This window comes from Echeneis naucrates, chromosome 24 (genome assembly GCF_900963305.1).
Source record: "Echeneis naucrates chromosome 24, fEcheNa1.1, whole genome shotgun sequence".
Classification (NCBI taxonomy): Eukaryota; Metazoa; Chordata; class Actinopteri; order Carangiformes; family Echeneidae; genus Echeneis; species Echeneis naucrates.
The window spans coordinates 15556348-15584183 of NC_042534.1; the positions used below are offsets into that span (position 1 = coordinate 15556348).

Sequence of the window (27836 nt, forward strand, 5' to 3'; positions counted from 1 at the left end):
ATGGAAGCAGAGGTGACTGTCAACGGCACTCGCATTGTCAATCACATACACCCCTGCTATGAATTAGATAATACAACTTACGTATTTATGGCCAACCCCTCTGTAATATGTGTTTTAGTATACATTTTCCTCGGCTTACTATCTGTAGTCACCATATGTGGAAACCTCCTTGTAATAATCTCCATCATTTATTTCAAACAGCTCCACACTCCTACTAACTACCTAATTCTCTCTCTGGCTGTGGCCGACCTGCTGGTTGGAGTCGTAGTTTTTCCTTGCAGCATGGCGTTTACTGTGACTTCGTGCCTGTATCATGAGAATTTTATCTGCAAAATTCGGGACAGCTTCGACGTCTCGCTGTGCACTTCTTCTATTCTGAACCTGTGTTGCATTTCCATAGACAGATATTACGCAGTATGTGAGCCCCTGACATACAGAAATACGATCAGCGTTCAGGTTACTGTGATTATGATCCTGGTGTGCTGGGGTATCTCTGCTCTAATCGGGACTGGTATAATAGTTGCAGGATTCAGCCAAGGGACGTGTGATGAAATGTGCTCAGCTGACATTGTGATGGCAAACACCATGGGACCTGTTTTCTCATTTTACCTTCCTGCGATCATAATGCTCTGTATCTACCTGAAGATTTTCCTTGTTGCTCAGAAACAGGTGAACAGTATCCAGAGCACAAAGTCTGGAGCTACTGTCAGTAAGATGGAAAGAAAGGCCACAAAAACTCTGGCTACTGTTCTGGGAGTTTTTCTTTTATGTCTGACACCTTACTTTCTTTGTATTGTCCTTCAGCCTTTGTCTAATAATCCCCTACCCATCCCGGTGATCGAAACTCTTAACTGGCTTACGTTGTCTAATTCAATGCTCAATCCGTTTATCTACGCTTTCTTCTACAGCTGGTTCCGATCAGCTTTCAGGATGATTGTGTCTGGAAAAATCGTTAAAGGTGACTTTGCTGACTCCAAACTGTTTTGATGTATTCATAAAATCTGACATGACGGCAATTGGTTTGAATAACAGACCATCGTCATTCTTGACATGTCTTCAGAGAATCCTGCTTTTATGAAACGTAAAATCCAAGTCTGTCAGGCTGTTAAGGTACAATAGTTTTTACTGCCCTTTTTTTCTTCGTGCATGTATGATAATACTGTATTCTTTGATTATCAAAATCACCAGGTGTTTCCAAATGCACCGCAACAATTAAGGGGAGGGAGGGCAACAGCATTCAATCTGGAAGTCCCATTAAAATACAAAACAACAATGATTTGATCCCTCTGACAAGAGTATCTAAATGTTTAATGCCCCCATAACTCTGTGCTATCAACCTCAAATGTATGACACAAACCTTGTCGTTTACTGCCGCTGCTGGGGTCAGAAAACGTTCCCTAGGAATTTGTCAGTGGGCCGATCTGTGCAGTGTCTGATTGATTGATTACAGTGATGGGAAAAGTTAACTAGTTAGTAGGTAGAAATATGCATCCTCTGCATATTCATCACATTCTGGTCCAGTAAGAGTAATACATAACTATCCAAACACACATCAAAACCTGTTAAACCAGCTATTCAAATCATATCAGTTATCTTAATTATAGACTCGCGGTCCCCCAACCAATTCCTATCTGCAATGTAAGCAATTAAAATGCTTGATATCATATTCACTCTTCCCCAGCAATCACTCAGTTTTGTTTGCCATTGTTGTTGTTACTCAGCTGTTCTTAGTTTGATATCAACTTCTTTGTTGAAGGTTTGTTGACTTTGTTGAAAACATAAACATTGCATCATTTGCTGAATGGCTAAACAGTGTGCAATACAGAGCACCTTGGGGAGAGGTCGAGCTCATGTGTAGCACCAGAGCAGTTCAGGGACCAATGACACATTCAAACCGCTAATTGGAATGGTGCCAGGTTACACCACAGCATCAGACAATAAACAAAGTATGATGGTTACATGAGATCTTTTGGCCAAGCAATTATTGGCACGAATACAACTAAAGCTCTGTGCGTTGTTATAAATGTGATTTCCTATGAATTGTTTGATTGTTTCTGGTTTCTTCTTATTGGTATTGTCCAGTTTTGCTGTATCTGGACGGAGTCCAGAAAATTTTTTCCCATCGGGCCAATATTATTCAGACTGATCTTATCTCAGCCTGTGTGACTGCCTGCCCTGCCTTCCACAGATGGAACTAAGTATCATTAGTTCTGTCTGTAAACTTCTTGTCTTAAGAAAACAACACTTCAAGATTTAATATTTTTACTCATGACTTACAAAAATAAATGATTTGAAAAAATATATCTACTGTACATTGAAAACTCAATGAACACACATTATATAACAATTTTACAATGTCTTCACTTTTTGAGCTATAAGTGTGAAAGTCATGTTTCATGGCATTAATAATTTGTTCCATATCTTTAATTTTAACTTGCAAGAATGTTGCACATTAGACAGACACCAAGTTATATGTGAAAGTAGCAAAAGCTAAAAATGCATGGTAAGTGACAGAAATTTTATATCAGTATAATAAAGATTGCGTGGACTCCTGAGTTAGGGTTAGGGTTGGGCTATGTGATGTGTCTGCTGTGATGCAAACAGCGAGCAAGATTTTATGTATCCTCTCACGCAATGTGCAAAATAGATGGCATTTGTGATTTATTTCAAAAGGTAGATGTTTTGTGAATATCTAAATGCAATTTAATGGCCATAGAAAAAAAAGCATCTTTTGTTTTAAGACAGTGAATTTTGGTTGATATAAAAAAAAAAAGGCGTGCTATTGACAATGGGAGTAACACCCGCAAACTGGCGCCATCTACAGACATCATCAGATGTTGATATTTTGCATTCATGTAAGTTTTTCCATCAGGCCATTGAATACATCGTGCAAATGCCAGAAATTGCTGACAGCAACTGATGCTGACAAAAATGTATTATATGTTTTTTGGTAGAAGGAAATATAATGCAATGTTTTCTGAATGTCTCACGCCCATATTGATATACGACCCGAGTTGCAAAAAAGTTGGGATGCTGTGTAAAATGTAAATAAAAACAGGATACACTGACCTGCTAATTAAAAATAAACATATTTTATTCCCAATAGAACACAAACAACATATAAGATGTTGAAATTGAGACATTTTACTGTTTCATGGAAAATATTAGCTCATTTTGTATTGGATGGCAGCAACACATCTCAAAAAAGTTGCATCCCCTTTTCTTTTTTTCATTTAATTATGTGCCACATGTTTTCTCTTGGTGAAAGTGCACTGCTGGCAGGCCAGTCCAGCAGCCGGACTATTCTCCTGTGAAGCCATGCTGTTGTAACACTGTCTTGCTGAAATGTGAAAAGGCCTTCTCTGAAAGAGATGTCTAGATCAGAACATATGCTGCTCCACAACCTCTGTGCTTTTCAGCGTTGATACTGCCATTAGAGTCAGATGTGTAAACTGCCCACGCTAAAGGCACAAATGCAACCCCATGCCATCAGAGATGCAGGCTTTTGAACTGTCTGCTAATAACAAGCGGGATAGTCCCATCCTCTTTAGTCCGCAGGACACGCCATCCATGATTTCCAAAAAGAATTTCAAATTTTGATTCATCTCAGCACAGAACAGTTTTCCATTTATGCCTCAGACCATTTCAAAAAGCTTTGGTTCAGAGAAGACGACGGCATTTCTGGACTGTGTTCGCATACGGCTTCTTCTTTGCATGATGCAGCACTAGCTTGCGTTTGTGGATTGCACGGTGAGCTGTGTTCACAGAGTGATTTCTGGAAGTGTTCCTAAACCCATGCAATGATCAGTGATGTCCAGTAGAGAATTGTGCCTGTTTTTAATGCTGTGCCGCCCGAAGATCACGAACATCCAGTTTATTCCTTGGCTATGCCTCTCTGAAGTGTTACTTTTATACCCAGTCAAGTTACCGCCCTGTTACCAATTAACCTAATTAGTGCTCAAATGCTCCTCCATTTGTTTTTGACAGTGCCAATTACTTTTCCAGCCTTTTGTTGCCTCTGTTCCGAGTTTATTGAAATGTGTTGCTCCCATCAAATTCAAAATGAGCTGAACATCTGATATCCTGTTTATGTTCTATTGGGAATAAAATATGTTTTGTTGATTTACAAATCATCGCATTCTATTTTTATTTACATTTTACACAGCGTCCCAACTTTTTGGGAATTGGGATTGTATTCTAGGCGGGTAAACCCAACATGCTGCTAAACATCACAAAGTCAGTTAGCTAACTGTTTGCTAATTGCCATCCAGAATTTAAGGTTAGGCCCATGTTAGAATTCAATATCAGAATTCAATATTATATAATATTATATAATATATTCTCATCACAGTGATGTCTGATAGCAGTTGGGAAAAAATTAAATGCTATTGTTTTCAAAAGACAATATTTCTTGATGTACATCACCAAAAGATCTGAAATTATAACTTGTAAGTAAAATTGTTGTTCATTGTAAAAGCCATTTCAACTGCACACATACTTCACTTAAATTTAGGTGAGCTAAAATAGTTACCCAAAAATTACATGTGAACCAGATGCTTCCTTCTTCCAACATATATTGTTAGCTACTCTCGCATTTTTAAATTTTTATGTTACCATACACAGCATCACTAGAATTTCAACTTAAATAGATACAGCAAGCAGCAAGGGACAGCTGTCTCAAATATCATCTTCGTCTTGATTTGATGGTTGTAGCACCACTGTTTGCATTATCATTCCAGTGAACTTCTACTTGTCGGGTAAAAGTAAAGTGAATGGCTCACAATGTCCTGAAATGAATGCCTCAGAAATCTTACGAATAATTAATGAAGTCGACTTCATATGTACAGATTGTTGCAGTGATTCAGATCTGGACAAATGACTCTGATGCACTGCTACCGCTGTTTGAGGTGGTGGCTTCAGAAACTCGATAAATATCTGAAAGAGCAAATACACATTTTTGATAAGTCAACTAATTTGATTCCACAGGAACGGTGCTTCATGTAAAAACACTTACGTCTTCGACCAAGTAGTCGACTTATCAGATTTGTTCCGCTGAAAGAGGAAATGCCGCCAGTTGTATTCTAAAGTAAAGAAGAAATATGTGTAAGTGAGTGATTTTCAAATGGTTTCTGTTAAATTGAACAATTCCATAAATTAAACTGCAGAGTGCGTGGTCTGAGATGGATCAGACTTGTTGGTCCAGCTCGTCTCACAGATGCTGGACCGGATTGAGGTCTGGGGAGATTGGAGCCAATCAAGACCTTGAACTGGCTGTCATTCCTGAGTCATTGTTGCAGACAGGCAGGGAGCATTATGCTGCTGAAAGAGGCCGTTATTGGGGAATTCTGTTTTCAATGAAGACCTCGACTTGGTCTGAAGCCAAGTTTAGGTCAGCGGTACATGTCGAAGTAACTTCCACATGAATGAAGGACCCAAAGTTTCTCAGCAGAACATTATCCAAAGCATGACATTGCTCACATTGCACAAAGCATCTCAACCAGCCTGCCTTCTTCCCATAATGCATTTTAACGGCATGCCTTCCCCAGGTAAGAGATCACACACCTGACCATCCACATGATGTCGAGAAAACCTGATCCATCAGACCAGACCACCTTCTTCCACTTCTCTGTGATCCAGTCTCTGATGCTAATGTGTCCATTGTAGAAGCTTTTTGTGGTGGACGGGAGTCAGGATGGACACCCTGACCATTCTGCAGCTGCTCTGACGCTCTGTGTTCTGACACCTTTCTATCAGAACCAGCATGAACTTCTTCAGTAGTTTGAGCTGCAGTAGCTCTTCCATTGGCTCAGAAGCCCTCACTCCTTGCAGCCCTCAGTGACTCTGCCTAAGCTCTTGTGGTTCTCTTTCCCCGTACCTGAACCTTAGGTCAGGATCATCCCACTGAGCTCACTTCGCTTCGCGCCAAAGTTCCACTTGTCCTCACACATTTTTCCTTCTTCAACATCAAATTCATGTCAAATGTTCACCTGCTGCCTCATATATCCTCCCACTGAACCATGTACCACTGTACCACGGTAACCAGATCACTAATGTTAGTCATTTCGCCTTTCAATGGTCATCATGCTATGGCTGATTGCAGTATATGTCACTTACTCTTGTGGAATTGGAGCCCATGCCACTGCTTGTCGTAGGCGACTTCTTTGAGAGGAGCGAACGGATCTACAGGCACAAACAAATTCATGTCAATGTCAAAAAAATCAACAGTATTCAACCAGCGACGTTAGTACTTTCAAAAGTGAACATTTTAATGTTTGCCTGTTCAGGTGGAGCAGAATTCAGCAGCTAAACTTCAGAATATATATTTTCGTCTTGTTTGTCTCACACGAGTTCTTTGAGTCTGAGTCTGAGTCTATTTATGATGATTACTGTGCAAAGTTTGGCTCCATCGCATGACGTGTTAACCAATTAAATGCACTCCCTTTCCTTTCTTTATGTTTGTGCCCCATTATTTAATAATATTGTTATATCAGTGAAGCACTATGCAGCTTTGGTGGAAAGCAGTGCTGTATAATTTTAGTGATCTTATTTACAATTTGCAAATGCATCATTAAAAATAATCCTATTACATACCATATAAGAATTTTAATTTTAATTTGAATAAGACTGACCAGAACCATTTCACCCAGTTTAAGTTCTTTAACAGCCTTTTTGTTTTCAATACTGTATTCTAATTCATGACATGTCTTATTTTCACACTGGGTTTGTAATCCTCAATTCATAGAGAGACCATGGGTCCTCAAAAATACTAATATTTGCAATAGATTTGAAAAAAAAAAACCAAAAAAAAAAAAAACCTAAATGTCTCTTAAGTTAAATTTGCTTGACAACTCCACAGTTTGTAGTGTTTTATGCGTTATACACACATACACATACAAGGGTTACAAGCTACATATGATTCAAGTCTTTTCTTATGTTTAATGTAGGTAACGCTGGTTGTTGGGCTCCAAACTCTGGGTCACATGTTTGTGCTCATATGTGTAGATATATGCAAGATAAATACTCATACTGTACCTAAATGCATCTAATGTTAACACAACAGGATACATACTATTGCTCTGTAAACATGGCTTAGCTTTACTTTCTTTTTACCCACCTTTGAGTCTAATAGTGTCCCAAATACTAAAATGAAGAAACCCTGAGGAAAATCAGACATGAGCATTTCTTAATCATCAGATTGAAACAAAAATGCAAAATAATTCCATTCAACATTCGAAGTACTTGACTTACAAATGTTTGTGGTCAGTGTGTGCAAATACCTGAAGTGAATTGAAGAATGCGAAGGCAATATGGATTGCTGCATTTGTCGACGACACCATGGTTCCCACTCCCAAAGACCAGGTCAGTCCAAACAAAGGCGTCAGTATGATAATACATCTTGTAATGACCACCAGTGTGTGCTTTTCATCTGCAGGGGCAGTCTCTCCAATGCCCCTTCTCACCATTTTATACAAAACCACAAGGATGATCAAAATGTTAATGAAAACTATGGTCAAGGCGGGTATCACCATGGCCAGAAGAGCCATTGTCTCTGTCCAGTTCAGCCAACAAGCATCGGTCCTCCTGATGTATCCATTCTGTGGTGCTGTCACAGCAACAGTAATAACAGCTATAATTAAAGGGCCGCCATAGCCCAAACAGAACCCGATGGCCAACATGGCTGACTTGGACATGTGTGAGAAGACCATGACTGTTCGGTAAAGGAGCAGGAGGCCTGACACAAGCATCCAAAAGAACAGTGCGAGGTAGAAAAAGTGCATGAAAAATGTTGCTGTGCTACACGGCGCAACCGGAACTTGGTGGTCCTCCCCCGGGTTTTCAAGAGAATTCTTAGCTACAGAGGCGGCAATGATGAAACAGATGTCAGCGATCAACAGAGACAGGGCAGTGTTAACGATGGAAACGTGACGCATGAACGCAGTGCTATTTCTGGTCATGGCTTTCCAGACATATCCTTCAATAATGAGACATATGACTAAGCTCGCAATCGATATTCCAACTCCAACATAAGTGATTACGTCCAAGGCAAATCTCACTGATTGTGGGATGTCGGTTGCCATCAGAATTGAGAAGGAGGTGAGGTGGTCGCATCTGCAGGTTACTGTGTTGTTTATGTCAGACACAAACTCGCACCCTTCTTCATCCCAAGCACCGAGATTATTGAAGAGTGCGAAGTTCCAGAAGACACACTGTGGCTTCTCCGTCAGGCTATCGTTGAGCTTATCGTACTTCAGAGTGACATTCTGAATTGTCGCATTGACTTTGACGAGCAGTACAGCTGCATTGATGGCCTTATCGCTGACAGTTTCATTTCTGGAGGAATTGAAAAGGCTGATGTCAAAGGACGAGTCTCGCGTTGGCATGACATTATTAAGGGTGGAGAGGGTTATAGTGGTAATAAAGACGTTTTTCATTTGGATTTCTGGAATATCTATGAAGACGCTGGAGTTCAGGTCTGCCGAGAAGGAATTGTTAAATATGGTTCTGTTCAGGAGGATCCGTGTAGACTGTATGCTAAACACCCCATCCAACCCATCAGTTAGGGTCTCTAGAGAACCCAGTAAATTTGAGCTGGCATTGTTGGTTTCATTTGCATTCAGAATTATCCAGGACTCCCTTGCATCATCACCAATGATGGCATCAACAGTGGATATCACACTCTAAAATCAGGAGAAAATTCACCGTTAGGTTACAACTTCATTAACACATTTCTCACATGTTGCGCATTGGAAGGTCCAACTTACCTGCATAACGACTTCAGTTACAGTAGTTGAAACTTCAGCAACGATATTAATGATGTCAACAACAGCTGATATGGTTGCAGACGACTCTACAATTTCTTCTTGACTTTCCTGGACAGTTTGACTTAGATTTGCCGCGAATTGGGGCACTTCCGCCTCAACCAAGTCCTGAAAGATACGGTTAAAATAGCAAAATCTATGACTCCTCATTGTGCTAGTATGAGGTTGCAGACTATGCAAATATCTACAGAATATGTGACTTTCTAGTGACAAGAAACTGGACCATGATAGCGCAGGGAAGGTTATGTTTTTTCAAAGGTGGACAGTTGAGTTTGTAGTGGAAGAGAGAAAGAACTGTCAAAGGTCCAGAGCTGGAGCACAAACATTGATGTGATTATCAGGTAAATTAGTATTATAAAAATAATACTAACTTACAGGTCTTTACAGTACTTTACAGTTCTTACACTGACTACTAATACTCTAAGCTACATATGGCATCTTTGTCTTGATTTCAAATAAATTTGGCTGTGAGTAGAAGTTAGTACCCACAGCAAAAAGATCTCTGACTATAGTTGATGAAAGACCCAGGTGAAGCCCCCGAGTGGTAACATCCTTAGCGCACTGGAAGCAGTTTGGTGAAGGAGCCCATCACCTACCTGTGAATCGATTAATAACTCCTTGATTTCTGTAACAATGCATGAGTCTTGCTGTAGTTTCCATACTCCTGATTCCTGGCAGACTGCAGTCCTGCTTCCCTCCTGACCTTGAGGACAGTCCACGGTTGATTGGGAGCCCTCTCGCCCCTCGCCATACACATTGTCGCTGCACCTGATTTCTACAGAGTTAAATAACAAATTAGTCTAAAAGAAAGTGAAAACAGCATGGGGTCAGCATTGGCACATTCAAAACATTTTTCTTACCATCTCTGAAAACCTTCATTGTTGTTGTCTTTCGAAAATTGGGAAGGTTATTCACCCTACATATAAACGTAAGTTCACCTTCACTGCAGTCCCCAAGGTTGTGATCATAGCGAATGCAGTTTTGTCCCTCATCAGTAAAAGGAACTGTGAACAATTTCCAAGGTTGTTAATTAGTCAAACTTGTAATTTACCTCATATCACTTCACTTCCATGGTGGGAATTAGGGGTTTTACCTGAGCTCAAAGTTTCTCCATTTCTGAGCCACGTGACTGTGAAGGTGGACTGCACACAACAACGAATTCGTTGTAGCTTGTTTTCAACGCATTGTACATTAATTTCACTCCGAAGTTTCAAATTGGGAGCTTGTCTGATATTAGCCCTTGTTACAGTGCCTTGTTGTTGGTAATCCACTGCTGTACCCCTCAGAGTACAACTGTAGAGTCCTGTGATTAAAAAAAAAGAAAAGAGAAGAAAAGCAGGTATGAGTGGAAACATTGGTATAAAATATAACCAAGGTAAATTTGAATAGGACCACATTCCACTATATTCATGACAACATATTGTGATATTACTTATATCTTTGCTGAAGACATTGAAGAGGAAAAGACAAAGTCACAAAACATGGCTTTTGGTCTAAGTAGCAAATTATCCCCTTGATGGCAAATATATGAGGGTTGAACTTTTCGATTAAATTGGGGAGTTGCAACCTGGATTCAAAGTTGACAGGCAGCTTGGTGTCTGGCTGTTTCAGGCTGTTTGGAAGTAGCTGCAATCTTTTGGTCTTTTGGAGTATTTTAAATTTAAATATTGCATAAAAAAAATCAAAAACCAAAAGTAGTAGATGTGATTGGTGCTGCAATTATTGCATAAAAATATGACAGGATATAGGCCACAGTCATTAAACTGGCATGTTTGAGTGAGGCAGTCAGATAATGACAGTAGAGCAGCCCACTGTAACTATTGTATTAAAAAAAACTTTTACATTGATGACTTAGTTATTTCCAAGTTAACAAATTCCCATTTAGAATGACTTACCATGATCATTAGTAATGACATTGTTAATTTTAAGCACAGATAGCTGATTAATGGTGGTTATTTCGTGCCTTCCAACGCTTCTAATTTCGAATCCATTGAATTTCCACGTAGAACGAGAGATTTCCTCCACATCAATGTTTCCTGGAGGCCGACACGTCAGCGTTATGCTGCCGCCGGTGTAAGTGAGTTGGGGAATGGCCATAGGAGTTGGATCTTTGGATAAAGCAAAGGTTGGTCAGTTAGGAATTCAGTCAGGTGAAATATATAGTAATTAGCCTCTCGACTTTTTGAACTTACTGTTGTAAAGTGCTGAAACAGAACCGATGACCCTAGCAATGGGACGGATAATGGCAGGGAGTCTTTCATTTGCACTGGCCAGTTCATTCGGGTTTATTTGTGTTGCTTGAACAACAAAGTCTGTAATTACGCTTCCTGCCCTGTAAGAATGAACAAAAGTAATCACCTGCGATGTGGAATGTGTTATAAATGTTGTTTCTGTCAATATCAAAATAAGCACACGGTACCTGAATCCCCTCACAAAAGTACGGGAATATCCTGTGATACCATTATATGAGTCCTCCAGCTGTGGGAGGTAAAACAATCAAGCACATCAACCCTTTCAACAAAAACAACTGAAAACACAAGTGAGAACTGAATGCCGTAATAATAGTGCACTTACCGCAGGAAGAATTTGTGATTCAAGTTCCCGGTACGCAGCACTTGTTGCATCTTCTAAGTCTGACGTGAATTGCCTGTCTAATTCCATTGTTATTTCCACGTCAAATCCTGTTTTGTTTTGTTTTTTAAAGAAAAGCATTCAAATTTGATAAATAGCTAAATAAATAAATACTCCAACGTTAACCTTTTTTAAATTTTAATTAAAAATAAGAGATTGTTAAACAGAATGGTATTTTGTTTTTGGCAGAAAAATATTACCTGTTGGTTGTATGGTAGTTGCTGTGGTAGTAGTAGTAGTAGTGGTAGTAGTAGTAGTAGTAGTAGTAGTAGTAGTAGTGGTTGTGGTGGGGATAGTACGAACTGTAGTAGCCTCAGTAGTGGTTGTGGTGGGGGTAGTACGAACTGTAGTAGCCTCAGTAGTGGTTGTGGTAGGGGTAGTAACAGTTGTCGTAGCCTCAGTAGTGGTTGTGGTAGGGGTAGTAACAGTTGTCGTAGCCTCAGTAGTGGTTGTGGTAGGGGTAGTAACAGTTGTCGTAGCCTCAGTAGTGGTTGTGGTAGGGGTAGTAACAGTTGTAGTAGCCTCAGTAGTGGTTGTGGTAGGGGTAATAACAGTTGTAGTAGCCTCAGTAGTGGTTGTGGTAGGGGTAGTAACAGTGGTAGTATTCGCAGTAGTGGTTGTGGTAGGGGTAATAACAGTTGTAGTAGCCTCAGTAGTGGTTGTGGTAGGGGAAGTAACAGTGGTAGTATTCGCAGCAGTGGTTGTGGTAGGGGTAATAACAGTGGTAGTATTCGCAGCAGTGGTTGTTGTAGGGGTAATAACAGTGGTAGTATTCGCAGCAGTGGTTGTGGTAGGGGTAGTAACAGTGGTAGTATTCGCAGCAGTGGTTGTGGTAGGGGTAGTAACAGTGGTAGTATTCGCAGCAGTGGTTGTGGTAGGGGTAATAACAGTGGTAGTATTCGCAGCAGTGGTTGTGGTAGGGGTAGTAACAGTGGTAGTATTCGCAGCAGTGGTTGTGGTAGGGGTAGTAACAGTGGTAGTATTCGCAGCAGTGGTTGTGGTAGGGGTAATAACAGTGGTAGTATTCGCAGCAGTGGTTGCGGTAGGGGTAGTAACAGTGGTAGTATTCGCAGTAGTGGTTGTCGTGGGAACAGTGGCATTAGTTGTAGCAGTTGGTGTAGAAGTGGAGACATTGGCAATCACGCCAGTAGTGGATTTGGTTGCCGCTTCTGACGTTGTTGAACTAACTGTAGTATTTTGGCTGGTCACGCCAGTAGCTGAAAACAACAGTTCAAGTGACAGTTTAGAGCAAATAAAAAATATGATGAGCCACAACAATTACTGAAAACTAACTGCCGATATATTCATTTAACAGCTAAAGGAACAATATTATACTGAAGAATTAATACTGACTAGTACTGTGTACCTCATGTGTAGTTGCACATTACCTTACTATCTCATTCTTCAAATCAATGAATGAAATGAATGAATAAATGAATTAAAATCAAACACAACTGGGTAGTTGAAACAAACAAACAAAAATACTACCCATGTATAGAATTATCTTGAAAGAAAAAAGAGTAATGCATAAACAATTTCAAGTCAAGCTGAAGTCCAAGAAAGGTTTGCCATTCCTTATTGAAATAAACCTACTGGTTGCTGCAGTTGTAGATGAGACGGTGGATATTGTGGTATTCAGCTGTGTTGTTGTAATTGTGGTGTCTGCAAAAACAATTTCAAAACCATATGTGAAATGGAAAATTGAGCACTGAGCATTAACTGTAAAGTTGACAGACGGAGCTGTTGTGTATAGACATAACCATTTTAATTTTGCTGCCAGTAATGCATTTACATTACTGCATTTACTCATAACAGTCGTTGTTGGTATTGTGTGTGTGTGTTTGTGCTGGATTGTGCTGAATCTGCAAAGAGCATTTTACAATTAGAAGTCAGTTAAGAAAGCAAGAAAGAAAAAGCTTGGTTCATGTCCATTCCGCACGCTTTCATATTTATGTTTTAATGTTTTTACTCTTCAGTAATACTTGAAGAAAATCTTTGTTACAATTGAGATAAGTGTTGTGACAACTTATGATGAATAAAGAAGCAAAGGTTTTATATGTCAGAGTGAGTGGTAGAATAGAGGATGTTGGAGTAACAGGTGGCGACAAGTGGAAGTGAAACAATCATATTTCTAAATCCTTCTAAATTATTGTCCTATTGCTTCATTCCTCATCAGACATGAAACATTAATTATTTTAAACGCTTACTTGTTACAGTTCTGGGTGTTGGAGCAACTGTTGTTGAATCTGAAAAGATAATTTTATAGTTACACAGGTAAAAAACAAACAAAAAAAACACACACAAAAAAAGCATAATTTAACTTTAAAAAACATTTTAACAAGTTAGACCTTTAAATTACTGTACAGGCCTGATTTTAAACACAGTTACTGTCAACTTGAGCATTTCTGGCAAGAGGAAATGATACATGCTGGACTGAAACGCCTGGAGCAATGAGTCCATACAGCCCTTACTACTTTGCAGGCTGGACCATTTGTTGGTTGTTGCTCATATTATATCCCAGTATTCCTTTCTGTCTTTGAGGGAAACTCAAGTCAAAAATTTGGACACGCTCTGCCAGTTACATGAATAGGAACAGCACACACAGTGTGTGTATTGATGTGGCTCTTGTGACGTGCACAGTAGTCACACTGGTCACATTTTGTGGCAGCTGTAAGTTTTGTCTGGGTCTGCAAAAGTTATGTTAAATATCCTGAAGATCCTCATTGTTATTGTTGGAATTGTGGTCAATTTTGTTCTTGTCAGGTGCATTGTCATTGTCATTGTGTGTGTCACACTGAGAAGTAAAACCCGACAAATAAGGATAAATAACAGATAAATATTAACGTAAGATTAATAATATTTTAAAGTACTGACTTGTTACAGCTGTTGTTGGTGTTGTAGTGTTCATAACTGTTGTGGCATCTGTTGTTGAATCTGAAACGTAAGAGAGGGTTTAAAAATTGAGATCAAATTGTATGTATATTTTGCACGTGTGTGAATTATTAGAAATGCTAAATCCCAATTTGAAAGAGTTCAGCCAATAATAATTCCACAATCAAAGTCAGTGAGATAATTTCCTGGTTACTGTAAATGGCATGCACTTACTTGTTACAGCTGGTGTTGGTGTTGTGGGTGTTGTTGTATTCACACCTGCTGTTGAATCTGAAAAGACAGTGTAATGACCGCACTTGTTAAACTCTGAAATTAAATTAAAAATAAAAAAAACAAACAAACAAACAAAAAAAAAAAAAACGCTGACTTATCAGAGCGGTTGTTGGTGTCACAGCTGTTGTAGTGTTCATAACTGTTACAGCATCAGGTGTTGAATTTGGACAGATCATATACTAATTATTAAATTTAAACTCAAAAGTTAAATTCAAGATAATCGGCCAAACGTTTAGGTTGTTGAAATTTAAAAGGTCTGCAAAGAAGCCTGCTTGATGAATACATGAAACAAAACTCATAATGTGTACATCCTGTATAATTCTAAAACATTTTGGAGCAGGAGCATTTCACATAAACGTTTAATTACATTGTTACAGCAGAGATCATAACTGTCATTACATAGAACTATAGGCACTGTTTGAAGTTATGATACACCAATAGAATCAATAATAATAAAATTTGAACTATAAACTAATTATAATCAACTTAAATCGGACATTTGACAAGCAATAATTTATCTTTTCCATTTTTAATTATAGTGGCGGGAAACTGTAATTAAGTGAAGAAAAGAAATCAATGTATGAACTATTTTCTGGCACTTGCTCCAAATGTGCAGCAGTTGAAACTACTGCCGTGGTCATGGTGGTTAGAAATTAAGTCTGTTAAATATTCAGTTATTAAGTCTAAAAGAACATGAATTATGTGTTTCTTGTGGTGCTGATAATAATGCTCTCTTGGAAAGTATATATATATAGACACATATTTAAAAAAGAACAGGGTTTAAATTAATTTAAAGCGCTCACTTGTTACAGTTGTTGGTGTTGGTGTAACTACTGTGGTGTTAAAAGTGGTTGAAGCAGCAGATGTAGAATCTGAAAAGAGAATTTTACATGTGCAACTGTAAAAACTTTAAATACTGTATATTGTTGCCATAGCAAGGGGTCTTGGAGTGTTTCTGTAGCAGTAACAATACTTGGATATAAAAGGATTCTTCCTTTGTTTATACACTAACATTGATAGCCAGCAATCAACAGAGAGCTTTGTGTGTGCGCTAAATAACTGAATTCACCTATACAGAAATAAACTATTAGCAAACAACTGTAGAAGATATGAGGACTTATAAAACAACAGCTTAAATTACCTTTAGATTTTATACTATGGTTATTCAATTATTTTTTTGATGATTTAGCAATTTCAAAATCTCTAAAATTCCTAGATAGAAAGAGAAATCATTTGGATATCATTTATAATCAGTGCAGTTCTCTTTTCCAGTGTTTTAATAAATGATATGCTCTTTGGAAGTCTCACTTGTTGTTGCCAGAGTTGATATTGTTGTTGTTGTCGGTGTTGTTGTTGTTGTTGTTGTTGTTGTTGTTGTTGTTGGTGGTGGTGGTGGTGGTGGTGGTGGTGTTGTAGGAGGACAAGCTGCGAAGCCTGTGAAGAAGATACAAGAAATTATATATAGACACTGATACTGTGACCCAAAGAAATGGTGGAAGATTTGAATATAACAACAAAAAGATTTTTTGAAGATGAAATTGCTCTTTGCTGTGTTGATAGAACGTTAATTAAATTAAGTTCACAGTCTTTCCTGTGATGTTTGGATGCTTGATAAACTCATCCAACGTGGCAAAAAAATGACTTACTGTGCTGATCAACAGGCTGACAATATTGTCCGTCAGGAGGAACAGCGCTGATGCAGCCACAGGTGTCATTAGTGATGCTGTCACATGGTCCGAATGTGAAACACTGGTCACATGACCAGCGATACTGATCCTCACATATACACTGGAAGCTGCTGTTGCTGGGATAGCAAACTGGGGACAGACAGAGACGAGACTCTGTAAAAACTCAACTGTGGACACGGAGGCACTGATAATATAAGAGGTCAAAACTGTATACACATGCACATAGACATTGTTCCCACCTGTAGAGATGTTGACATCAGAGATCTGTGCGTGATTGTTGATGCTGATGGGATAACTGATGTTGCTCAGAAAGAGCCTCAGTTTATGGATCAGTGCAACATCTGAGATGTTCAACTCAGCAGAAATTAGGTACTTGAAGACAGCTGGAGCAGCTGCTGTGAGGACGCAGATTCAAGAAAAATGCTTTGATGCAGGAACTGAAAAAGTCATCTTCATTATTCATCAACAGTTATTCGGGCTATTTATGGATTTAGCACCATTATAGTTGTTACTGATAAAAAATAACATTTAAAAAACAGAGGAGCTGCAGAAACAGAAATCTAAATAAATGGGTGAAGACCAAACCACCAAAGAAACAGTATCACTGTATCAGTGGTGTATCTCCAAATGTTTTCATCAATTAAATATTCTCTGGAAATCTCACTTGTTGGTGTTGTAGTTGATATTGTTGTTGATGTAGTTGTTGTTGTTGTTAGAGGACAAGCTGTAAAGTCTGTGAACAAGGACAGAGAAGACATTGGACTGTAATTATGTATCACGACAACAGATGTCGCTGTTGCCAAATATTACCATAAGGCCCAGGATGCAACGTGGAATAAGGAAGAGCAGAGAAATATTTATAATGTTTGTTGCATTCATTTCAAATGACTCAATTAAAAATTACACTCACATTTTATTTCTCCGCATTTACAGCAACAGATTTAATGTATTTTTCGGAAGTTTCTATCAACTTCCCTGTCATATCAACTGCAAAACCACAAGATAAAAGTGTACTTCACGTGCTTGTTTGAATGTCGTAATCGTTACAGAGTGATTCACCACATAATTCAACAGGCTGATGAAACTGAAAATGTATATTTATGTAATGATGAGGACTGAATGAAAGAAATGCTAATAAGTTCACAGTCTTTCCTGTGATGTTTGGATGCTTGATAAACTCATCCAACGTGGCGAAAAAATGACTTACTGTGCTGATCAACAGGCTGACAATATTGTCCGTCAGGAGGAACAGCGCTGATGCAGCCACAGGTGTCATTAGTGATGCTGTCACATGGTCCGAATGTGAAACACTGGTCACATGACCAGCGATACTGATCCTCACATATACACTGGAAGCTGCTGTTGCTGGGATAGCAAACTGGGGACAGACAGAGACGAGACTCTGTAAAAACTGAACTGTGGGCATGGAGGAACTGATAATATAAGAGGTCAAAACTGTATACACATGCACATAGACATTGTTCCCACCTGTAGAGATGTTGACATCAGAGATCTGTGTGTGATTGTTGATGCTGATGGGATAACTGATGTTGCTCAGAAAGAGCCTCAGTTTATGGATCAGTGCAACATCTGAGATGTTCAACTCAGCAGAAATGAGGTACTTAAAGACAGCTGGAGCAGCTGTTGTGAGAAAAAAAGGAAAGGAAGAATGATATGACACCTTGAAATGGTTTGATGTTTTTCAGAGTTTGATCAGTAAATGTGATTTGTCTGTTTTTTCCAGTAGCATCTCCTCAGCTTTACCTGTTGTTGGCGAAGCTGTTGTCAGAGGACATACCGTAAAATCTGCAGACAGAGAGAAAGAGTGTTGGTGGCGGAGGGGACTGTATCATTAAGGAAAGAAAAGTGAACTTACTGAGGTCAATTCCTAAATAAAGCAAAGCCAAATACTCCAAAATTTCAGTTTTACCACTCAAAAAAAAAAAAAAAAGAAAATCTTGCGATCACTTGAATCTGGTGTGTGACACTGGTACTCACTTTGAAGTTGTATTGACTGACAGTATTGTCCATCAGCGGGAATTGCTTTAATGCAACTACATGTGTCATTTGCATCACCATCACATTTTCCATGCTTGGCACATTGGTCACAAGGCCAGAGGTAGGCATCCTCACAGCGGCACTGGAAACTAGAGCCATCTGGGCTGCAAACTTAAGAAAACCACAAATCGTCTGCCTCAAGATGACAAAACACATTATCATGAAATCTTCCTTTAGAAAGGTGAAATATTTGACCTTACCTGTAGTCACATTCGCCTCTGTGATGTTTGTTTGTGGGCTGATTTGGACCGGAAACATTATAATATTCAGGCTGTTTCTTAGCTGATCTACATCTGTAGTGTTTATCTCGATGGAAACCTCATATTCATAAATAATTGGCGGCACTGTTGGAAGAATAACAACAGTAAACATTAAAAATACATTTTGTCATAATTTTCTGTCCCCATTTAAATCTTGTGAGAACAAGTGTGTATTCAGATTTTCACCCACTGTTCGAAAAAGGGAGTGTATTTAAAATTTGTAATCATTTATTTAATTTAAAAATGTTCATACTTTATTAAAAAAAAAAAAAAAAGAAAAAAAAAAAGAAGATAAATATGACATGAACTGTTATTGCATTTTACCAGTAAATATTATGTCAATTTGCGTGATGTTGACTGTGCCGTTGACTGTAACTGGAAAAGTGATGTTGACCAAGGCATCCTTCAGCAGTTGTATCAGTCCAATATCGCTGCTGCTGACTTCCACTTCAACTGTGTATTTGTAGAGCTGGACAGCCTCTGACAGGAGGAAGAAAATATGACAACGCTTAAAAGCGCAGTTACATTCAGGATGTAAACGTCGAATTTTTGTTGAAATGTGAAAGTGACTCTCCGGCCTTAAATGGAGTGTAGAGTGCCAGTCACCTGTCTCTGGCTGGCAGTACTGCCCATCAGATGGAATACTGTTGATACACGTGCACGTGCCATTTGTAATGCCATCACAGGCTCCATATTTTATACAGTTTGTCTGGGACCAAACATACTGATCCTCACATCTGCACTGGGATGTGGTGCCGTTTAGGGAGCACACTAACAGCACATCAGAGAAAAAATAAGAAGACGAAGAGGAAGAAACATTCAGTATTCTGATTTGGATGACATGATGCACATAATGTGGGGTACTATGAATAAAACCAAACACTGGCCCATTAATAAATCACCAGATTGGTCTTTGCAGTCACTCCTCAGGGTTTTGTTTTGTTTTGTTTGTTGAACTTCAACTTGTGAATGTTTGCACAAAGCTCAGCACTATGTGGGAACCTTTCTGTTGACATATAGTTCAGTTGTCTAGTGTTTGGACAAGGACACATATAGTATTGACTTAGCGCTTTACTTCGTCTGTGCTTTCCTATTAAAATGAAGCATTCCACTAAAGTTTAAGTCCTGGCTTTCGGCTTTGAAGCTATTATTCTCCTACAATGAGTTCCTGCACCACCAAGCAAATATTGAGGCAAACAACATAACACTAAAAGTAAAGAGTTGGAAACCTGAATTCATGGTAAATGTCTAGTTTCAAATCTAGTCTGATGGATTAACTGTCCAAGAAATTACAGATTACCCTGTCATTTTGTAATATTAATTAATATTAACTTTTGAGGATTAACTAATATTGGTACACAGGTTAGAGGAAGGGCAAGGCTCAGTTTGTCAGGAAATCCATAATAATTTATTGTGTGTGCGTGGGTGATAGACGCCAACTTTATCACAATCTTAAATTAATAGGTTAGAAATTACACTATTAATATATGATGACTGGACAGAAACAGAAAAAAAAGAAAAAGAAAAGAAAAGTAAAACAGCACGAAGAAGCTCCATTCTTACCTGTGGTGATGTTAATGGAGGAGGCATTCACAGAGGGACCCAGAGTGAAGGAAATACTGTCATTGTTGAACAGGCTCCTGAGATAATCCACTGCTGCTACATCTGTCACATTCAGCTCCACCTCCACGTCATACTCAAACTGAGTCAGGTCTGCTGCAGGAACAATACAACAGGACACACTGTCATTGCGCACGTAGGCGGCGACACTGAAGGCTACATTTAAACCTGTCTTTCGTCACACTGGCTCGCACTGGATGTTATAGTAGCTGCAATTATTCTCTCCACCGCCATTTGTCGGGGAAAAATCTTATCGATCAGTGCTGAAGAAAGAGTGTTGGAGTCCAGATCATCTTATGCTGAGGATGTTTCTTGGAGCTTGATTCATCAAGGTGAAAGAAGAATTTGTCAATACAGTGAAAAGGAATGTGTCAAAGAGGAATGTGTAGTTAAGCTATTTGTTCATTAACCACCAACAAGGAAATATGATTTTATCATCCCAAGTTCTTAGAACTGTGGGCCAGCTGTTACTGACTGTCCTGGGTCTGTTTTTTATAAGCTGGTAGTATCAGCTGAAAAAAAAAAAAAAAAACAGCTGTGCCTGGAGGAGTCGCCGGAGTATCTCTAGGCCTGTCAGAAGTAGTGCAGTAACTTTGTGCATGGAGACCCGGGGCTGACAGCGACCTCTGACCCTGAGTCAAACATGGGAGGATACTGCCTCACACCATAGCTACTGCTGTTCTCTGCAAGAAGTGTTTAATGGGAGCCAAACTATCCTTGATATGCCCTCTAGTTAAATCACAATAAACACAGCAGTCGGGTAGTTTCACATTTAAAGTTAATGTTTTGACAATTCCCTGTGAGCAGACATGAGATGTCAGACAAGCTGCCAACATTCTAATCAATCTCAAAGTCATTTTGTGTTAACCTATGAACCTGATTATTATCAAATTTTTGCCAGCAGGGAAATGATTCACAAGACAGAACATCAGAAGATGCAAATCCACCTTCAACATCAGCGGGGATGCAGGAAGTCTGCATTTCTGCATTTTCTGACATTAAAATGCAGAAGATCTTTCATTTGATTGAAGTTATAAACAACCAAGGTCTGAAATTCAGTTTTTTGAAACTCGGTTAAAAATTTGCTGTATTTTTCTTGCTGATTTAATGAAGAAACCAAAGTGAAAAAGAAACAGTGGTGTGTTTTTGAGAGGAGGGTTAATCTGAACTATTTCTCGGCTGGGTGCAGTGACTTTGTTTTAGGAATCTCACAGCGACAGCAAAATGGCTACATTCTTCCTGAACTGAACTCATGATGGTTTCCTGCTATGTAACAGAATCTTGGTGCGAAAGCAGGTGTCTGAGTCCATATTTCATATTCTGTAACACACATTTATTGGACTTACCACTTCTTTTTTGTCTTGTGTGAGGTAGAAAGTCTTCTTCTGTGGCATGTTCCTGAAGCAAAACAAAGAAACAATAATTTCAAAAAAATAAACAACAAAAAATAACACATCAGCATGAAATTACTGCTCGGTGTTAATTATAAAAGCGCAAGCCCCATATTTTCTCTTCAGTGGTGTAAATAGCAGACCTACCGGTGAAACCAAACATGAAAACTCAATGAAGTGCTCTGTTTCCAAAATAATAAGCGTTGCTAGAAGGGCACAGATAATCAAGCCATTCCAAGATATTGCCATTCCCTTGAAGAAAGACAGAGAGGGACAGAGATAATGTGGTGAGTCGTTGTTGTTACACACAGTGGACCTCTCGCCTTAGTCACATCTTTTGTATTTGTCAACTACTGTGTAAAGAGAAGTCAGAGTGATTGAGTTTCCAAAATGAATCATCACTTTTTCAAATTTCTGTCATCTATCTCGCTGCTTTGTTATCAAAAGTGTGCCTTTTGGGGCCACTGACACGTATCTGTACCTCTCCCAGGATTTGAATATGCAGGAGATCGGAGTTTGCAAGTTTAAACTTGCACCTCCAAATTATGTCTCTTGCTGCGTCATTAGGATGATGTCTACTTTGGAGAACACACTATTGTTCCATGTGCAGTGCTGCTTGAGCTTCCCAAACAATTAAACCTTTTCTCAGATGCTGCGGAGTGCCAAGGCATTCTTTGGCAGACTTCAGAATGTGAATAGCAAATTCCGAATGTTTGTATAAGAAAAAAAAAAAATAAATATATATATATATATATATATATATATATATACTAAGTAACCCACACCTTCACACTGGTTTCACTGACTGGACTCCAGGTCCAGTTAAATTTGAAGTTAAAGTCATTCGTTGAGAGGCTCACATGCTTTTTCCAACCTGCGCAGTGAATACACAGACATCTGAGCTATTTTGGCTGTTGACTTGTATGTTGTATGTTGAGTATAACATCATTGTTTTATTTACCGCCAATAATCTGAAGCATCACATTGCTGCCCAGTGTACACACCTTCAATGGCTTGTTGTCTTAAAGGTAAGATTAGCTGCACCAAATGGAAAAGCTCCTACATAGCTTTAGTCGACAGTGAACAGAATCCAGTGCTGCTTGGTGGCTCTTCAGTGTGAATCATGTTGAAGGTGCCAGATTGGTGACCTGTTGGAAGGGAGTGAGAAGGCAAAAATATATGTTTAAAAAGTGTATTCTAAGGAGGGTTGCCATGTCTATTTGGAAGTGTGTCTCCAGCACTGAATGCGCTTGTCTGTGCTGTGGCGTGGCCCGCACTATCAGAGACAAAGACACTGTGTCTACCTGCACCGCTGTCATGTCAGTGATGGCGTGAAAAGCAGTGTTATTACCCTGAGGAAGAATGAATAGCCTCACAGGACAGGTGCAGCATCTAACAAAGATTGTGAAACAAGCACAACTTTTCCCCCTTCAAGGTCAAATTAGTCTGAAAGACAGGATTGTCTGTCTGATGAAGGGCAGAAATTGCCCTTTTCGAGATGTTCTTCAATAATTAGAATCTCCACTTCACGATTATCTTGTTTTCATCAAGAGCCACAGTTATTTTGTTCTTGAAATCTATAAATGCCCACGATTTAAGGTTGCCTTTAATTCGTAACTAGGCAGCTATAATAAAGTTAATACTAATACTAATGAATGAGCTACATGTGAACATCTTCCGGCAGCAGTGCACTTTGTAGACAGTGGGTTTAATATTATTTTATTGGCTGCTGTACTTTTATGATGACCGTTAGCTGTAACTGGTTCGTTTGAAGCCCTGAGCGGATTTTACTACCTGCTTGTTCATGTGAACTTGTGTCCGAAATTTCATATTCAAATTGGAATTTGAATCGCATCAGGGGAACAGTCACAGCTAACGTACATATCACCATCATAACCCCATAACATTTTTGTCTCAGAAGAGAATATTTAAAAATAGGCAAAGTAGCAAATATTAAGTGATCATTTTCATGAAATTAACATTATACGCAGTATTCAAAGATGTTTTCTTCATGGAAGAGCAAGAAAGACAATAAGCATATTGTGAAAGGAGTCCTCAAAATAATCAGTTCTCGCGATCACAGCCTTGACATAGATGACTGTGCAGCAAGAAAAATCATATTGCTGGCTAATATTACATATATTTGATGAATTGACTGCTATTATAGATAAATGTCGGCAAATAGCCGTAAATATGCCATCACTGAAAGCATGTTTGTTGGTGATGTCATTAATTTAACTTAATAATGTTTTTGCACAAATTATAGTTCCATAAAGAGTAATCAGGTATTGAGAGTATTGAAAACAAATGTGTAAATACAATACTAATAAGTCTAATTCTTCTTATTCTTCTTATAATAATAATAATAAAAATAATAATAATAAGAAGAAGAAGAAGAAGAAGAAGAAGAAAGTGTAAAGTGTATCTGTTTTTGAATGAATTACCGTGTACATGAGAGCTCAGTTCTCATGGGTCTGACAACACCCATCTTTCAATTTTCACAACTGTGAAATTTAATAACAGCAAATCACGCAACACAATTTGTCCGCAAACAGACAACCACAGACAAGTTTACTCTAAACAACAGTTACCGCTACGGTGTCTTGGTGATTCCAGGACAGGACCGCGTACTAACAAGGTAAAAGGTTATTTTGCTGAACTGGGGAGGGGATGCTTTGCGTAACTTCTGAAAAATATGTTGACTCTTGCAAGGCAATGAATCTGATTATACTATTTATAACATGGAATAAAAGTCTATGAACAACAACAGCTATGTCAACCTAACAAGAAACTAAATTTCTAACTAAATTTCAAACACAGAAATAACAGTGCAGTTTAAGATGGAAACAAATACAGATGAATCAAAACAGATGCTATCTGCTTTATCTGCCTGATTTCACGGACTCACACGTTTGCAGTTATCGTTTGCTAAAAAAAAACAAAACTAACTCCAAGGAAGGGACTGTAAACAAGTAACTCCCTCACTAAGTCCACCTCTGAAAAGCACCTGCTTCAAAACAATAAAAACAAACAAGCCTGTTCACAGAAAAACAGAAATAAGCCAATCTTACCCTACTTCACGTCTCTGTCTCGTCTGCTTTAGCTGTTCCACTGTGTTCATAAGATACTCTTCATTCCAGCCTCCTGCAGCATGTAGGCTGCCAAACCCGTATGCTGAACTATGGGAAACACGCCGCGCACAAAACTTCCTGAAATATAGTACGGGGGACACACATGCTCAGCTGCCAGTGGCTTAGCTGGTTTAATTATTTTCTCAGTTTCCTTGTCGTTCTTTATCAGCCCTCTTTTTCTCTTTGTACTTGCATACAAATATATGAAACAATGAGCAACTAGCACAAGGCCTGGTGGACAGATTTTAATATTATCATATACAATCATTTCCTCAACTCTTGGCTTTGACAGCTATCTTTAAAAAAAAGGGGTCAATCACAAAACACCAGGGAGAGAGAGACTCTGTTATTCGCAATGAGTCAAGATCAATTTCCAGATAAATTCAGACTGACTGCTAATGAATACACCTTTGTGTTTTTTAATATTTAGAATGTAAATAAACAGAAAATACTAATGTTGCAAAAGAATAGCAAAGCTACACAAAAATAGTTGTTCTGGATAAGAAGCTTCATCCTGCTGGAAAGCAAACCTAAGTCCTAGATATTCAGGGGCCTGGTCCTTTCCATTTGTTTTTGTTGTTTGTTTGTTTTTTTGCAGCAACAAGTTGAACTTGCTCTTCTGGGCAGTGGCGCCCAGCCTTACCACCCAGGTATCTGCTCAGCCGTAGCCCGGAAAGTTGAGCCATGTTATTTCCTTCAGTACATACCACTACACACCATGCTAAATACACCAAGTACTGGATTTTCCTCAAACACGATAAGAGAAATTCTATGAAATGCATCACATCAACTCATTGTTGTGTGTTGTCCAACAGTAAGCTGTTAGTGAAGGATAAAAGAAGAAAAAGCATGTGCACTGCCTGGCCTCTTCTTTGGCATTCATTGTTGTGTGGGCTTTTCTGCTTCTGTTGAAATAACATGCATACGCCAAGCCCAGCAGGGAACGTTCCCCCTCGGTCCTCAAGATGGACAGTAAATGTGACTTTCAGCTGCAGAGGTGAGCGGCTGGGAATTTCCCATCCATCATACATAATGCTTGTTCAACAGGTACTAATAAAGTTAGCTCTTGCCAGCAATAATAAAATATGAGTCACAACACTCGGTGACCAGATCAACATTGCTTTTGAGCCCTAGCCATATTGCTGACCTATCCACCCATGAGAGTCTTACTCCACACTTACGTGAACAGCCAGTGTTACAACAACAGGATATGAATTAATATTAAACAGGTTATTATCAAATATCTGTGACTGAGTGACTAAAGCTGTTGTTATGGGGAAGTAATACATTATAATATAACAACAAAATAATCATATTGCCGCTTGTTCCACATGGGATGCAGTGTTGAAAATAACTTTCACATTATTTTGTCTGTATCTGTCTTTCAAAAAGTCACACTATCCCTCTACCTACGTGGATCACAAGACTTGATAACAGAGCAAAGCTCCATTTCGACAGTGCGTTTTAGGCCTCAGGGTTAAATTCCTTTCTCAACAATTCTTTTTTCATGGTCAAATTCTCCATGAGTGTCCACAATTTTGCCAATATATCAATGTCTCAACAAAAGCCACCAATGAAAGACCAAACCAAAAAACCAAAAAAAAAAAAAAAGATTATCGTCATCGTATTGGTTCAGGATTGACCTCACGCTAGTCACCAGTAAACAGCAGGACGGACAAACGGAGACAAAGAACCACTCACACTAACACTCAATACACTTGACACCTACACGTGTTTGGACTGGAGGAGAAAGTGTAGCAGTAAAAGAGGGGAAACCTGCATAGACAGGGACACAAGCACACGATAAGTGCAATATGTTATATTTCAGGTTGTCATTGTAAAGTGTTATTGGTATGGTTATATGCAGCAAAGCAATGAAAAGTATTGTAATGTGCGAAGAACTGAAATATGTATCTGGCAAACATAGTATCATTAAATAATTGCATCTAAACATCCGTTCAATGAAATTAGGAGGACAATTAAGTAATAGATTATGATAGTTTCTATACAGGGATGCAGTGAAGAAGATACAAGTGCACAAGAATCTTTTCAATAAATCATAAATCATAAATCATAAATTTATAACATGTTTCACCTCAGAACTGACTGACTGACTTCTGTTGTGTTTTTCAGCTGTTTGTCCACAAACCCTCTCAGGCACCGTCAGGCTGATGTTGCTGTCACTGGTTTGGATGCAGTCCAGGGACAGGAAAGGTGTGGAGCTGTGATGGCAACTAAAGATGAAACCAACCTTTCTTGAACAATAATAGGATTATCTACTATAATAAATAACCGATTTCAAGAGGGATAAAAACCTGCCAAAGAATGTGCAAATAAGAAATAAGAAAAGGTGAAAGGAACAAAGTGTCCATCACAGCGCCACCAACCACTCACGCCTACAGACAATTTGAAGTCACTAATTAACCCAATCATGATGTGCTTGGATGGTGGGAGGAAACCCACGCAGGCACAGGGAGAACATACAGACTCCACACAGAAAGACCCCAGGCCGGGAACCGAACCTGCAACCTTCTTGCTTTGAGGCAACCTTAACCATCAGTAAATGAATATAGTTTTTAGCAGTTCATTGTTTTTAATTTAGTTTGGGAAAGTACAGACAAGTGACATAGCTTGACATAGCATGATGCTGGCATCAGATAGGAGAGTAAGTCATTCTTATGGACAGAACGTTTGAGCTGTTGCAAACATGTTCTGAGTATTGAAGTATTTAGATTATTCCATTGGGCGTTTTTTTTACATAGTTGATTGGGGAATGAGATGACATGTGGGCGCTGCTTGTTCCATTTTCTGCTTTGTTTATTTTTCAATCCTTTACAATGTTTGTGAATCCAAAATATGAATTGATTTAACAGAAGTTAAAAGATATATCCTGTGTTTCACTGTCAGACATTATTAAGTTCTGTTTATTGACATTTCTGCTAATAAATCAAAGAGGATTTGCTAAATTATTTACCAAGAATAATGTATCTATCTATCTGTCTGTCTGTCTGTCTGTCTGTCTATCTGTCCATCTTACAATTGAATTGTCCTAAAAAATATATGACTTCATTTA

At 38.8% G+C, this 27836-nt stretch overlaps 2 protein-coding genes across 6 annotated transcripts; one reads left to right on the top strand and one right to left on the bottom strand.

The window, feature by feature from the left end:
* LOC115038267 (trace amine-associated receptor 1-like) lies at window positions 1-3314 on the top strand. The gene is made up of 2 exons (XM_029497132.1): window positions 1-958; window positions 3283-3314. Exons 1-2 carry the CDS (start codon window positions 1-3, stop codon window positions 3312-3314), a joined length of 990 nt encoding a protein of 329 aa, XP_029352992.1.
* LOC115037635 (adhesion G protein-coupled receptor F5-like) lies at window positions 3071-24822 on the bottom strand. Of its 5 annotated transcripts, none has more exons than XM_029496308.1 (36): window positions 24704-24822; window positions 22637-22780; window positions 22418-22506; window positions 21780-21884; window positions 21588-21639; window positions 20185-20337; window positions 19228-19392; window positions 18946-19101; window positions 18562-18705; window positions 18302-18472; window positions 18068-18109; window positions 17792-17944; window positions 17511-17681; window positions 16968-17036; window positions 16543-16698; window positions 16262-16432; window positions 15924-16049; window positions 15419-15487; window positions 14556-14612; window positions 14325-14384; window positions 13658-13696; window positions 13044-13112; window positions 11651-12667; window positions 11394-11500; window positions 11239-11297; window positions 11012-11151; window positions 10715-10927; window positions 9913-10122; window positions 9680-9823; window positions 9416-9594; window positions 8763-8927; window positions 7278-8678; window positions 7115-7156; window positions 6115-6180; window positions 5015-5081; window positions 3071-4935 (listed from the first exon to the last, which is right to left on the bottom strand). In XM_029496308.1, the coding sequence occupies exons 4-36, from the start codon at window positions 21879-21881 to the stop codon at window positions 4862-4864; spliced, it is 6009 nt and encodes a 2002-aa protein (XP_029352168.1). In that variant the 5' UTR covers window positions 21882-21884; window positions 22418-22506; window positions 22637-22780; window positions 24704-24822; the 3' UTR covers window positions 3071-4861. The 5 variants fall into 5 exon arrangements, with proteins under 5 accessions (XP_029352168.1, XP_029352166.1, XP_029352165.1 ...); XM_029496306.1 differs by having other exon boundaries at window positions 16543-16695; window positions 22594-22780; XM_029496305.1 differs by having other exon boundaries at window positions 22594-22780.
* Between the last annotated feature and the right edge of the window lie 3014 nt (window positions 24823-27836).